This window comes from Hyperoodon ampullatus (genome assembly GCF_949752795.1).
Source record: "Hyperoodon ampullatus genome assembly, chromosome: 2".
NCBI lineage: Eukaryota > Metazoa > Chordata > Mammalia > Artiodactyla > Ziphiidae > Hyperoodon > Hyperoodon ampullatus.
Genome location: NC_136915.1, coordinates 89,421,264 through 89,436,290, shown reverse-complemented (window position 1 = coordinate 89,436,290; position 15,027 = coordinate 89,421,264). Strand labels below are relative to the sequence as shown.

Here is a 15,027-nt window from a genome sequence, read left to right as displayed (position 1 = left end):
AATGGAAGGATGGGGGTGAGGTAAAGGAGGAGGAGGAACAGAAATGTGGTACAGGCAGAACTGTGAAAAGCCTTGCGTATTCTATCATGTGGTTTATTTATTTATTTATTTTTGTGGTACGCGGGCCTCTCACTGTTGTGGCCTCTCCCGTTGTGGAGCACAGGCTCTGGACGCGCAGGCTCAGTGGCCATGGCTAACGAGCCCAGCCTCTCCCCGGCATGTGGGATCTTCCCGGACTGGGGCACAAACCCATGTCCCCTGCATCGGCAGGCAGACTCTTAACCACTGTGCCACCAGGGAAGCCCTCATGTGGTTTACTTTTAATTGAAGTATAGTTGATTTACAATGTTGTGTTAGTTTTTGGTGTATAGCAAAGTGATTCAGATATATATACATTTTCAGATTCTTTTCCATTATAGTTTGTTACAAGATATTGAATACAGTTCCCTGTGCTATGCTGTAGGACCTTGTTGTTTATCTATTTTATATATAGTAGTTTATAGTCTATCATGTGGTTTAAATTTTGTACTATAAGTAAAGTAGGGATTCAAAAGGTTTTAAAGCAGGACAAAATATCAACTCAGTGTTAGAGAAAATTTAGGAATATTTGCAGCTTTAGTTGTGGATGATATGTTTGGTTATCTTAGTCAAATCATGTATTCTTACTTGCACCAGCAACAGCAAATGTAGCTGGAAATAATTTCCTGGTTAAATGATAATAATGAGCAAAAATTGCTTAGTACTTAATGAGTGCCAGTTGCTGGCTCAGCACTATCATTAAGGTTTTCATTTTTATCTTCATAGAAACCTACATAAGATATGTACTATTATTAACCTTATTTTATCTGGCAGGAAACAGGCTTAGGGAGGTTAAGTCATTTGCCCAGACAAGTAAATGGTAGAGTTGGAATTTGAACCTAAACTCTTTGACCTCAGAGCCCAGGTGTTTCACTTTCTAACATGGGAAATGTAGGAAACGAATTTTTAAGGAGTAGGTCAAATATTTGCATTTTTAAACAAATATTACTAAAATGCAGTTTATTGTCTTATTGTTATTATTGCAGCTATCACTTATTGTATATTACATATATCTCATTTATTTCCCACAGAAACTTTGTAAATAGATATTATGTTGCCCATTGTAGAGATAAGAGAACTGGAGCCTAGAGCGGTGAAGTAACTTGTTCAAAATCAAACAAGTAGCAGAGTCAGGAATTAAACCCAACTCTGTTGCAGTTACAAGAGTTGTGCCCTTTTCATCATATCAAACTGCTTCCTTTTGTGCCCAACATGTTATAGGTGCTCCATAAATGATTACTGACTTGAATGGATGACAAATTGCTAGGAGATTTTAACAGTTTGCATTTGTACTTTAAAATACTTTAAAAGAAAAGCAGTCATTTAAATGGGTGAATTCTGTTGTGCAATAAATTATGTGTGGTTTTAGGTGTATGGTGATGCCAAAAATTTCTTCTTAGGCCAGCATTGTAGAACTTGGAATGCATTTTCTGATAGAAACAATATGTTAAGTAATAGTTCTAACATTTTCCTGGAAAAACCTAGTTCGTGGACGATTCATGTGCAGAATAGAGCACTGTTTTATCTCCCTTTCCTGCTGGTGTTGCTGTGCTCGTGGCATGGTAGGGAGAATCTCTACCTTGTCTTTTGTGGTGTTTCCCAAAACATGGGGCTCAAATAACCTGCTTCAGAACCATTTGGAATGACTGCTCAAAAGGCAGGTTCCTGAGCTCCATCCCACACTCACGGAATCTCTGTTGTTTGTGCTTGGAATCCACATTTTAACAAGCATTTCAGGTAATTGTTCTGTATACTGTGGTTCGATAACTTACTGCTCTAGGACAATGTTCTTCCAACGAAGGTGTACGTATTGTAATGTAGTCCAGGGGATATAGAAAACAATACCAGAACTTTTTTCTTAGATTTATTTTATCTCACTAAAATTTTCTATTTTAATAGTGTTCATAATGTGTTAAAACAATAGTACATAAATACGTTTATTAACAAAAATATACATATGTCACAGACTCATTTTTGTTTTTTTAAAAATTTATTTATTTTGTTTTTTTTGACCATGTTGGGTCTTTGTTGCTGCACGTGGGCTTTCTTTAGTTGCGGCGAGAGGGGACTACTCTTCTTTGCGGTGTGCGGGCTTCTCATTGTCATGGCTTCTCTTGCTGTGGAGCACAGGCTCTAGGCACGCGGGCTTCAGTAGTCGTGGCATGTGGGCTCAGTAGTTGTGGCTCGTGGACTCTAGAGCACAGGCTCAGTAGTTGTGGCGCTCGGGCTTAGCTGCTCCACGGTATGTGGGATATCCCCGGACCAGGGATCAAACCTGTGTCCCCTGTGTTGGCAGGCGGATTCTTAACCACTGCATCACAAGGGAAGCCCCCAATTTTTTTTTTTAACTGGTGGAGTGCAAAGCAACAAAAAAACAAAAAAACCCCACATCTAAACGTTACCGCTTCAGGGAATTCACTTTCTAGTTCCCTTGTATTGGGGAACAAAGTACAGTTACCACATAAATCAACTGTCGCTTCTGTTATCTAGTCATATGTATGTGGATCATTTATATGCTGCGCACTGCTTAAAAGCAGTGAGACTTTGTGAGGTTGAAACCATTTTTCAAAGCAATCATATAATCTCTGTAACCCATGTTAATGTAGAATGAGGTCGTCCTGGGCAAACCTGATGCTCAGGAGGCACTGTTTACTGGCAGACTGAAGGTCAGAGGGAACACCATGGTGAGTCAGATGATTCAGATGATTCTTAAAGACTATGCCAAGCTCTGAAGGATGCTACATTATTAGTAAAAATAGAAAAATTAACTACTTTCTTCATCCAAATATGCAAAAGTGATTCAGCAAAAATGATCAAAACTAAAATACAGGGGAAATTGCTTAACATTTTCAGATTTCAGATAACTTTTCAGGTTTTCATTTTCTGCTAATTTTCCATGTTATCCTTATTTTTGCTGTAAGCTAGCACATAATTATCTTTCTATTCTTTTTCTAACTGCTGAGTTTTTTTTTCACCCTTTCACAGGTAATTTTATTCTCTTCTCTGGGTGTCAACAATGCTCATAGATTGGAATTTGAAACGTTCAGAAAGCAGATACCTGAATATTGTCACATTTCTTTATACCACAATTTAATAACTATTAAACATTCATGTCTACTAAATGCAGCAAACAAAATAGTATACATTTTTACCCGATTCCCTTGTAAACAAGGCTGGTGAAATCCATTGGTGACATATGGAATTAATGCATTACACAAAGTCAGTGAGGAAAAACCTTCTCTGTGAGTAAATTATTCTGTTTATAAATAAACTTTGATTTTTTTTCAGCACACATTTACAGACCTGATCAATGAAAAGAAACAAGATATGTATTTTCCTTTAAAAAGAAAATGTTGAGAAATGGCCCACAATGGGAGAAGTCACCTAGGAAGAGGGGTCAGAAGCAAACTAAAGATAATTGAGAGTTGAAAGTACTGTCATATTTAGTAAAACCAATTTAAAACCTTTTTCTAACTGCTGTTTTGCCCCCAGAAAGCTGACTTTATCCTATCATGAAATAATCAGTCATGTGAAATGCTGAGTGTTTGAACTGAAAGATAGAACTCACTTGGGTGAATAAGTAATTCCCAATTTGGAAATCTACCAATTTAAATAATTAATGAAGTAGAGACCCTGTTATCACATGACCTGTTATTTTGACAATTTAGGAATAATACTGTAGAGCCCTGTACTACACATGAACCCAACGTTCCTTAGAGCATAACGCCTAAATTATAATGGAGCCATACAGTGGAACTTCAAAATTTTAATGGACTTCTGCTTTAATGAAGGTTAAGTTCATCTTAGCTCATGGCTCCATGGTGAATCAGAGTTTAAAAACACTTTTCTTCCAACTTGACTCTCAGGCTGTCAGGAATGTGGTCTGGTTTTTATCACTACCACTCTACTAATACAGTATTTTTAGATTCTTCAGTGCGTTTCTTGTCATTTTCAATAGTTTTTTTCATTCTTTTCTTTTTGACATTTTTGTAGCTTCTGATAGTTATTGTCTCTTTCTTCTTGACACAGGTCTCTAGGTGTTCATGATATAAAACTCTTCTCATTTTCTGCTTTATCTGTGATCTTCTCTGTAATAACAAGCCATGATATAATAGTTCACCAAATGAATAACCTGGTGTCCAAACACCAGTTTTTGAATAGTCCATTTTATCTCTACTGTTTCAAAAGCCTTTTTATCATACGCTAAAAATCTTTCAGTAAATCAAATTGTTTATAGTTTATTCTTCCAGTGATCTGTTTGTCTATTACTGCACTGGTTGAAATGACTATACCTTAATAATAGGTTGTGAATTTTGATAAAGCATGATACCCCTCCTAGCCTTCTTTTTCAGGAATTCAGGAATTCTTGCCTCTTCCTTGTGTATCGGCTCTTCTAGATAAAATTCAGAAATGATTTATCAAATTTCATTAAAAATCCTATTGGAGTTATGACTGGAATTGAAATGAAATTTTAGATTAATTTGTGGAATAATCAATGTCCTTGAGTCTTCCTATCCAGGAATATACTGGGATATTCCATTTATTCAGATCCTGTGGTTTTTTTCATATCTTCCTGTAGGGCTTATTTATTTTTGTTACTTTGTTCCTATGTATTTTATAGATTTCTAATACAAACTATTGTGAATGGGATTATTTTTTCTTACATATTCTAAATTTTTTGGTGTATTGGAAAGTTACTGATTTTTGAATGCTTATCTTGAATGTAGCCCCCTAGTTTTCCAGTTGATGGTCTTGGATTTTCTAGATGAAACATCATATCTTGTGCAAATAATGACAGGCATAGTAGCCCTCATTTTCTTTCTTTCCTTGTCTCACTGCTTTGCTTACTTCTCCCAGAAAAATGTGGAATGGCAGTGGTGATATGGCAAGTATTCTTATCTTATCCCTGATTTTGATGGGAATGCTTCTGATATTCAGTGTCGTGTCGTATTTGTTGTATTTTTCTGGTGGATATATTTTATTGTGTTTAGGAAATATTCTGTTCCTAATGTTACAAAGAGTTCATGTCATGGATGTGTGCTGATGTTTATCATTACTTTTGTAGATTTCTGAATGGTGAACAGTCCTCACTTTCCTGGGATGAAAGTCATGTCTTATTATTCTTATTATTGCATAATTGATTTAATTCACCAATATTTTATTTAAGCTTTTCACATCTATATTCATAAATGATTTTGGTGTATGGTCATAGGATTCTGTGCGTTTGTGTGCATGTTGGCTTCATTTTGGTTTCAGTGTTTTTTTTTTTTTTTTTTTTTTTTTAAATTTTTTTTTTTTTTTTTATTAGTTTCTGCTTTATAACAAAGTGAATCAGTCATACATATACATCTGTTCCCACATCCCCTCCCTCATGCATCTCCCTCCCTCCCACCCTCCCCATCCCACCCCTCCAGGCGGTCACAAAGCACCGAGCTGATCTCCCTGTGCTCTGCGGCTGCTTCCCACTATCTATCTACCTTACGTTTGGTAGTGTATATATGTCCATGCCTCTCTTTCCCTTTGTCACAGCTTACCCTTCCCCTTCCCCATATCCTCAAGTCCATTCTCAAGTAGGTCTGTGTCTTTATTCCCGTTTTACCCCTAGGTTCTTCATGACATTTTTTTTTTTTTTTAAATTCCATATATATGTGTTAGCATACGGTATTTGTCTTTCTCTTTCTGACTTACTTCACTCTGTATGACAGACTCTAGGTCTATCCACCTCATTACAAATAGCTCAGTTTCGTTTCTTTTTATGGCTGAGTAATATTCCATTGTATATATGTGCCACATCTTCTTTATCCATTCATCCGATGATGGACACTTAGGTTGTTTCCAGCTCCGGGCTATTGTGAATAGAGCTGCAATGAACATTTTGGTACATGTCTCTTTTTGAATTATGGTTTTCTCAGGGTATATGCCTAGTAGTGGGATTGCTGGGTCATATGGTAGTTCTATTTTTAGTTTTTTAAGGAACCTCCATACTGTTCTCCATAGTGGCTGTACCAATTCACATTCCCACCAGCAGTGCAAGAGTGTTCCCTTTTTTTTTTTTTTTTTTTTTTTTTTTTTTTTTTTGTGGTATGCGGGCCTCTCACTGTTGTGGCCTCTCCCGTTGCGGAGCACAGGCTCCGGATGCGCAGGCTCAGCAGCCATGGCTCACGGGCCCAGCCGCTCCGCGGCATATGGGATCCTCCCAGACCGGGGCACGAACCCGTATCCCCTGCATCGGCAGGCGGACTCTCAACCACTGCGCCACCAGGGAGGCCCGAGTGTTCCCTTTTCTCCACACCCTCTCCAGCATTTATTGTTTCTAGATTTCTTGATGATGGCCATTCTGACTGGTGTGAGATGATATCTCATTGTAGTTTTGATTTGCATTTCTCTAATGATTAATGATGTTGAGCATTCTTTCATGTGTTTGTTGGCAGTCTGTATATCCTCTTTGGAGAAATGCCTATTTAAGTCTTCTGCCCATTTTTGGATTGGGTTGTTTGTTTTTTTGCTATTGAGCTGCATGAGCTGTTTATAAATTTTGGAGATTAATCCTTTGTCAGTTGCTTCATTTGCAAATATTTTCTCCCATTCTGAGGGTTGTCTTTTGGTCTTGTTTATGGTTTCCTTTGCTGTGCAAAAGCTTTGAAGTTTCATTAGGTCCCATTTGTTTATCTTTGTTCTTAGTTCCATTTCTCTAGGAGGTGGGTCCAAAAGGATCTTGCTGTGATTTATGTCATAGAGTGTTCTACCTATGTTTTCCTCTAAGAGTTTGATAGTTTCTGGCCTTACATTTAGGTCTTTAATCCATTTTGAGCTTATTTTTGTGTATGGTGTTAGGGAATGATCTAATCTCATACTTTTACATGTCCCTGTCCAGTTTTCCCAGCAACACTTATTGAAGAGGCTGTCCTTTCTCCACTGTACATTCCTGCCTCCTTTATCAAAGATAAGTTGGCCATATGTGCGTGGGTTTATCTCTGGGCTTTCTATCCTGATCCACTGATCTATCTTTCTGTTTTTATGCCAGTACCACACTGTCTTAATTACTGTAGCTTTGTAGTATAGTCTGAAGTCAGGCAGCCTGATTCCTCCAGCTCCGTTTTTCGTTCTCAAGATTGCTTTGGCTATTCGGGGTCTTTTGTTTTTCCAAACAAATTTTGAAATTTTTTGTTCTACTTCTGTGAAAAATGCCAGTGGTAGTTTGATAGGGATTGCATTGAATCTGTAGATTGCTTTGGGTAGTAGAGTCATTTTCACAATATTGATTCTTCCAATCCAGGAGCATGGTATATCTCTCCATCTATTTATATCATCTTTAATTTCTTTCATCAGTGTCTTATAATTTTCTGCATACAGGTCTTTTGTCTCCTTAGGTAGGTTTATTCCTAGATATTTTATTCTTTTTGTTGCAATGGTAAATGGGAGTGTTTCCTTGATTTCACTTTCAGATTTTTCATCATTAGTGTACAGGAATGCCAGAGATTTCTGTGCATTAATTTTGTATCCTGCAACTTTACCAAATTCATTGATTAGCTCTAGTAGTTTTTCGGTAGCATCTTTAGGATTCTCTATGTATAGTATCATGTCATCTGCAAACAGTGACAGCTTTACTTCTTCTTTTCCAATTTGGATTCCTTTTATTTCCTTTTCTTCTCTGATTGCTGTGGCTAAAACTTCCAAAACTATGTTGAATAAGAGTGGTGAGAGTGGGCAGCCTTGTCTTGTTCCTGATCTTAGTGGAAATGGTTTCAGTTTTTCACCATTGAGGACAATGTTGGCTGTGGGTTTGTCATATATGGCCTTTATTATGTTGAGGAAAGTTCCCTCTATGCCTACTTTCTGCAGGGTTTTTATCATAAATGGGTGTTGAATTTTGTCGAAAGCTTTCTCTGCATCTATTGAGATGATCATATGGTTTTTCTCCTTCAACTTGTTAATATGGTGTATCACATTGATTGATTTGCGTATATTGAAGAATCCTTGCATTCCTGGAATAAACCCCACTTGATCATGGTGTATGATCCTTTTAATGTGCTGTTGGATTCTGTTTGCTAGTATTTTGTTGAGCATTTTTGCATCTATGTTCATCAGTGATATTGGCCTGTAGTTTTCTTTCTTTGTGACATCCTTGCCTGGTTTTGGTATCAAGGTGATGGTGGCCTCGTAGAATGAGTTTGGGAGTGTTCCTTCCTCTGATATTGTTTGGAAGAGTTTGAGAAGGATGGGTGTTAGCTCTTCTCTAAATGTTTGATAGAATTCGCCTGTGAAGCCATCTGGTCCTGGGCTTTTGTTTGATGGAAGATTTTTAATCACAGTTTCAATTTCAGTGCTTGTGATTGGTCTATTCATATTTTCTATTTCTTCCTGATTCAGTCTTGGCAGGTTGTGCATTTCTAAGAATTTGTCCATTTCTTCCAGGTTGTCCATTTTATTGGCATAGAGTTGCTTATAGTAATCTCTCATGATCTTTTGTATTTCTGCAGTGTCAGTTGTTACTTCTCCTTTTTCATTTCTAATTCTACTGATTTGAGTCTTCTCCCTTCTTTTCTTGATGAGTCTGGCTAATGGTTTGTCAATTTTGTTTATCTTCTCAAAGAACCAGCTTTTAGTTTGGTTGATCTTTGCTATCGTTTCCTTCATTTCTTTTTCATTTATTTCTGATCTGATCTTTATGATTTCTTTCCTTCTGCTAACTTTGGGGGTTTTTTGTTCTTCTTTCTCTAATTGCTTTAGGTGCAGGGTCAGGTTGTTTACTCGAAATGTTTCCTGTTTCTTAAGGTGGGATTGTATTGCTATAAACTTCCCCCTTAGAACTGCTTTTGCTGCGTCCCATAGGTTTTGGGTCGTCGTGTCTCCATTGTCATTTGTTTCTAAGTATTTCTTAATTTCCTCTTTGATTTCTTCAGTGATCACTTCATTATTGAGTAGTGTATTGTTTAGCCTCCATGTGTTTGTATTTTTTACAGCTCTTTTCCTGTAATTGATGTCTAGTCTCATAGCATTGTGGTCGGAAAAGATACTTGATACAATTTCAATTTTCTTAAATTTACCAAGGCTTGATTTGTGACCCAAGATATGATCTATCCTGGAGAATGTTCCATGAGCACTTGAGAAAAATGTGTATTCTGTTGTTTTTGGGTGGAATGTCCTATAAATATCAATTAAGTCCATCTTGTTTAATGTATCATTTAAAGCTTGTGTTTCCTTATTTATTTTCATTTTGGATGATCTGTCCATTGGTGAAAGTGGGGTGTTAAAGTCCCCTACTATGATTGTGTTACTGTCGATTTCCCCTTTTATGGCTGTTAGTATTTGCCTTATGTATTGAGGTGCTCCTATGTTGGGTGCATAAATATTTACAATTGTTATATCTTCTTCTTGGATCGATCCCTTTATCGTTATGTAGTGTCCTCCTTTGTCTCTTCTAATAGTCTTTATTTTAAAGTCTATTTTGTCTGATATAAGAATTGCTACTCCAGCTTTCTTTTGATTTCCATTTGCATGGAATATCTTTTTCCATCCCCTTACTTTCAATCTGTATGTGTCTCTAGGTCTGAAGTGGGTCTCTTGTAGACAGCATATATATGGGTCTTGTTTTTGTATCCATTCAGCCACTCTGTGTCTTTTGGTGGGAGCATTTAGTCCATTTACATTTAAGGTAATTATTGATATGTATGTTCCTATTCCCATTTCCTTAATGGCTTTGGGTTCGTTATTGTAGGTATAGTCCTTCTGTTGTGTTTCTTGCCTAGAGAAGTTCCTTTAGCATTTGTTGTAAAGCTGGTTTGGTGGTGCTGAACTCTCTCAGCTTTTGCTTGTCTGTAAACGTTTTAATTTCTCCATCGAATCTGAATGAGATCCTTGCTGGGTAGAGTAATCTTGGTTGCAGGTTTCTCTCCTTCATCACTTTAATTATGTCCTGCCACTCCCTTCTGGCTTGTAGAGTTTCTGCTGAGAGATCAGCTGTTAACCTGATGGGGATTCCCTTGTGTGTTATTTGTTGTTTTTCCCTTGCTGCTTTTAATATGATTTCTTTGTGTTTAATTTTTGACAGTTTGATTAATATGTGTCTTGGCGTATTTCTTCTTGGATTTATTCTGTATGGGACTCTCTGTGCCTCCTGGACTTGATTAACTATTTCCTTTCCCATATTAGGGAAGTTTTCAACTATAATCTCTTCAAATATTTTCTCAGTTCCTTTCTTTTTCTCTTCTTCTTCTGGAACCCCTATAATTCGAATGTTGGTGCGTTTAATGTTGTCCCAGAGGTCTCTGAGACTGTCCTCTGTTCTTTTCATTCTTTTTTCTTTATTTTTCTCTGCATCAGTTATTTCCACTATTTTATCTTCCACCTCACTTATCCGTTCTTCTGCCTCAGTTATTCTGCTATTGATCCCATCTAGAGTATTTTTCATTTCATTTATTGTGTTTTTAATCGATGCTTGATTCATCTTTAGTTCTTCTAGGTCCTTGTTAACTGTTTCTTGCATATTGTCTATTCTATTTCCAAGATTTTGGATCTGGGAAATAGAATCTTGGATCAGCTTTACTATCATTATTCTGAATTCTTTTTCAGGTAGACTGCCTATTACCTCTTCATTTGTTAGGTCTGGTAGGTTTTTATCTTGCTCCTTCACCTGCTGTGTGTTTTTCTGCTTTCTCATTTTGCTTATGTTACTGTGTTTGGGGTCTCCTTTTTGCAGGCTGCAGATTCGTAGTTCCCGTTGTTTTTGGTGTCTGTCCCCCGTGGCTAAGGTTGTTTCAGTAGGTTGTGTAGGCTTCCTGGTGGGGGGGACTAATGCCTGTGTTCTGGTGGTTGAAGCTCGATCTTGTCTTTCTGGTGGACAGGTCCACGTCTGGTGGTGTGTTTTGGGGTGCCTGTGGCCTTATTATGTTTTTAGGTATCCTCTCTGCTAATGGGTGGGGTTGTGTTCCTCCCTTGCTAGTTGCTTGGCATAGGGTGACCAGCACTGTAGCTTGCTGGTCGTTGACTGAAGCTGGGTGCTGGTGTTGAGATGGAGATCCCTGGGAGATTTTCGCTGCTTGATATTATGTGGAGCTGGGAGGTCTCTTGTGGACCCGTGTCCTGAAGTTGGGTCTCCCACTTCAGAGGCACAGCACTAACTCCTGGCTGCAGCACCAAGAGCCTTTCATCCACCCGGCTCAGAATAACAGTGAGAAAAAGTAGAAAGAAATAATTAGTAGAAGAAAGAAAGAGAGATTGAAAGAAAGGAAGAAGGGAAGTAAGGAAGGAAGGAAGAAAGAAATAAAGGAGGGAGGGAGGAAGGATGGAAAGAAAGGAAAGAAAGGAGGGAGGGAGGGAGGAATGAAAGCAAAAGGAAGAGTGAATGGAAGAAGAAAGGGAGGGAGGGAGGAAGGAAAGAAAGAAAGAAAGACAGGAGGGAGGGAGGGAGGAAGGAAAGAAAAAGAAAGTGGAAAGAAGAAGGGTGGGAGGGAGGGAGGGATGGAGGAAAGAAAAAGAAAGAAGGAAAGGAGGAGCGGAGGGAGGGAGGGAGGAAGGGAAGGGAGGAAAAAAAGAAAGAGCAGGTAAAGTAAAATAGAATAAAGTATGAAATATAGTAGCGTTATTAAAATTAAAAAGCAATTATTGAAAAAAAACACGGACCGAAAGAACCCTGGGACATATGGTGGAAGCAAAGCTATACAGAGAGAATCTTACACAGAAGATTACACATACACATTCACAAAAAGAGAGCAGGGGGAAAAATCAAAAATCTTGCTCTCCAAGTCCACCTCCTCGATTTGGGATAATTCGTTGTAAAAAGAGGAAAAGGGCGAAAAGTCTGAAATCTTGCTAAGTCCACCTCCTTAATTTGAGATAATTCGTTGTAAAAAGAGGAAAAAAGAAGGGGGGAAAGTCTTAAATCTTGTCCTCAAAGTCCACTTCCTCAATTTGGGATGATTCGCTGTCCATTCATGCACTCCACAGACGCAGGGCACATCAAATGGACCGTGGAGCTTTAATCCGCTGCCTCGGAGGCTGCACAGAGAGATTTCCCTGTCTCTGCTCTCACAGCTCCCGGGTCTCAGCCTTGGACCTGGCCCCGCCTCTGCGCGTAGGTCGCCGGAGGGCGTCCGTTCTTCGCTCAGACAGGACGGGTTTAAAGGAGCCGCTGATTCGGGGGCTCTGGCTCACTCAGGCAGAGGGGAGGGAGGGGAATGCCCTCTCCTCGCGCACCAGGCAACAAAAGGGAAAAAAGTCTCTTGCCTCTCCGTTAGCTCCAGACCCTTTCCCCGGACTCCCTCCGGGCTAGCACTAACCCCTTCAGGCTCTCTTCCTGCCGCCAGCCCCAGACCTCTCCCTGCGCTCCGACTGAAAGCCGATACCCGAGCCTCAGCTCCCAGCCCCGCCCGCCCTGGCGGCCGAGCAGACAAGTCTCTCGGGCTGGTGTGTGCCTGAGGGCACCGATCCTCTGTGCCAAAATCTCTCTGCTTTGCCCTCCACACCCCTGTTGCTGTGCTCTCCTCTGCTACTCCGAAGCTTTCCCCCTCCGCCACCTGCAGTCTCCGCCCTCGAAGGGGCTCGTAGTGTGTAGAAACCTTCCCTCCTTCACGGCTCCCTCCCACTGGTGCAGGTCCCGTCCATATCCTATTGTCTCTGTTTATTCTTTTTTTCTTTTGACCTACCCAGGTATGTGGGGAGTTTCTTGCCTTTTGGGGGGTCTGAGGTCTTCTGTCAGCGTTCAGTAGGTGTTCTGTTGGAGTTGTTCCACGTGTAGATGAATTTCTGATGTATCTGTGGGGAGGAAGGTGATCTCCGCGTCTTACTCTTCCGCCATCTTCCTCCGGCTCCGGTTTCAGTGTTATAATAATCTCATAGAAAGAACTCAAGAAGGGTTTAAATAAATATGAACTTTTTTTTTTTTTTTTTTTTTGCGGTACACGGGCCTCTCACTGTTGTGGCCTCACCCATTGTGGAGCACAGGCTCCGGATGCGCAGGCTCAGCGGCCATGGCTCACGGGCCCAGCCGTTCCACAGCATGTGGGATCCTCCCGGGCCGGGGCATGAACCCGTGTCCCCTGCATCGGCAGGCAGACTCTCAACCACTGCGCCACCAGGGAAGCCAAATATGAATTTTTAAAGTTAAAAAAATTTTTAAATGGTATGATAGAACTCATCCACATACAGCCTGAGACTTTAGGAATGGAAATATTTGACTAATAAAATAAATTTTTATTGTTATAATTCTCCAGAGTTACTACTACTTTGATCAATTTTTGTAATTCTAGATTTCCTCAGAAATTCATCCATTTTATTTAGATTTTGAAATATTTTTGGCTGACTTAAAGTTGTATATAGCATTTTCACATAATTTTAAAGAATATGTTCTATATCAGCAGCTATGTCACTGTTTTCATTTCTAATACTGTTTGTGATATTTCTTTTTATCTTGTGGTCAGATTGTCAAAAAATCAATCGATTTTATTGGCCTTTTACAGAATTGATTTTTCTCATTTTTAGACTTACTAGTTTGTTAATTTCTACCTTAATTTTTAATCAATCCTCCTTTTTGGTTTTCTGGGTTATATTTTGTTTTAAACACATCTTGAATTAAATGATTATTTCAATACTTTAAAGTCTTTTTATATTTTTTTAAGGAAATGCTTTTAAGATGATTAAAAACTTCCTTTGAATAGTACCTTAATTACATCACATGTGTTTTGATATGAAGTGCCTTCATTGTTATTCATTTTAAGAAGACTTGTGATTTTAGTTTTGATTTCCTATTTAACCCAAGGGTTATTTAGAAGAGGAGTTTTTAAAATATCTAGCTGGACCATTTTTTCCTAGCTTTCTGTTGTTAATTTGTTGCATTTTAGATAGATAATATAACCTATATAAATGTTTCCTTTTGGAAATCATTGAGGTGTAGTCTGTGGTCTAATACTTATTTGTTTGAAACAAAGATTCATATATATCTCATATCAAATTTCTTAATTATTTTTATTCTTTTTGACACTTGCATTGTATTCTAAAAATAATGTATTTTCCATAATTTATTTACTCATTCTCCTAAGGATGGTCATTTAGCTTGTTTAAATTTTTTTTTAGCCAGTGTAAAAAGAAAGTATCTATTAACATGCTTATAGATGTACCTTTGGTTAAAAAGTAAATACTTCTGTAAGATAGATCCCCAGAATGAACACACACCCATACATACCCATATACACAGACTAACTGGAATAATTGTATACAAGCACAGATTTAATTTTATACATAATGAATATTATTATATTATATACTAATACTACATATATTTATATTATATTAATATATGTGTATTAATATAATATCAATATATAATAGTATATATATATCATCTCTATTGAAATTTATTTATTTTTTATTACCTTAAGAAATTTTGTTTCCATGCCATGCCATTGTCTCTCCATTCCTTCTCTCCTGAGAAAGTAATTCATCTTCTTCTTCCTTTTTTTTTTTTAAATTTCAGGTCGGATTCATAAGCATTCTCAGCAACCTTTGATTACATATGAAAAATACAATGTGACAGGCTATCCAGAGAACATAGGAGGATCCCATTCTTTACTCCTTCTGAAGGCTCATGGTAAGTTACATGTGGATTATTATTACTACTCTGTGGAATATACTTTGTGGAATAAATTTAGTGCTGGCTAGATTGAGAATGGTAGCAGGCATAATTTAGCAAACGTTCTTAAATCAATAACATTTGCAGGTAACATAAACAATAACATTTGCAGGTAGCATTATCTATTTTAATGTTTGATAATTTTTATTAAAAATAGAGAGTACGGATAATTCAGTAGTTTTAACCCTGACTGCACATTAAAATCACCAGAGGAGCTTTTAAGACATTTGTAATTTTAAAAAAGTACGATAATCATCTCTAATTGCAGCCAGGATTGAGTATCATTGGGTTAATTAATTTAACTTTTATGAGACATTAATTAT

The 15,027-nt window shown here is 38.0% G+C and overlaps 1 protein-coding gene across 1 annotated transcript in view; it reads left to right on the top strand.

Annotated features, from left to right (window-relative positions):
* FRRS1 (ferric chelate reductase 1) overlaps positions 1-15,027 on the top strand; it is a gene marked incomplete at both ends in the record, with an annotated part of 49,475 nt that overhangs the window by 24,794 nt on the left and 9,654 nt on the right. The window contains one exon of the mRNA XM_079725194.1: positions 14,549-14,662. Coding sequence (XP_079581320.1) covers positions 14,549-14,662 — 114 coding nt within the window. The remainder of the gene's footprint in view (positions 1-14,548; positions 14,663-15,027) is intronic.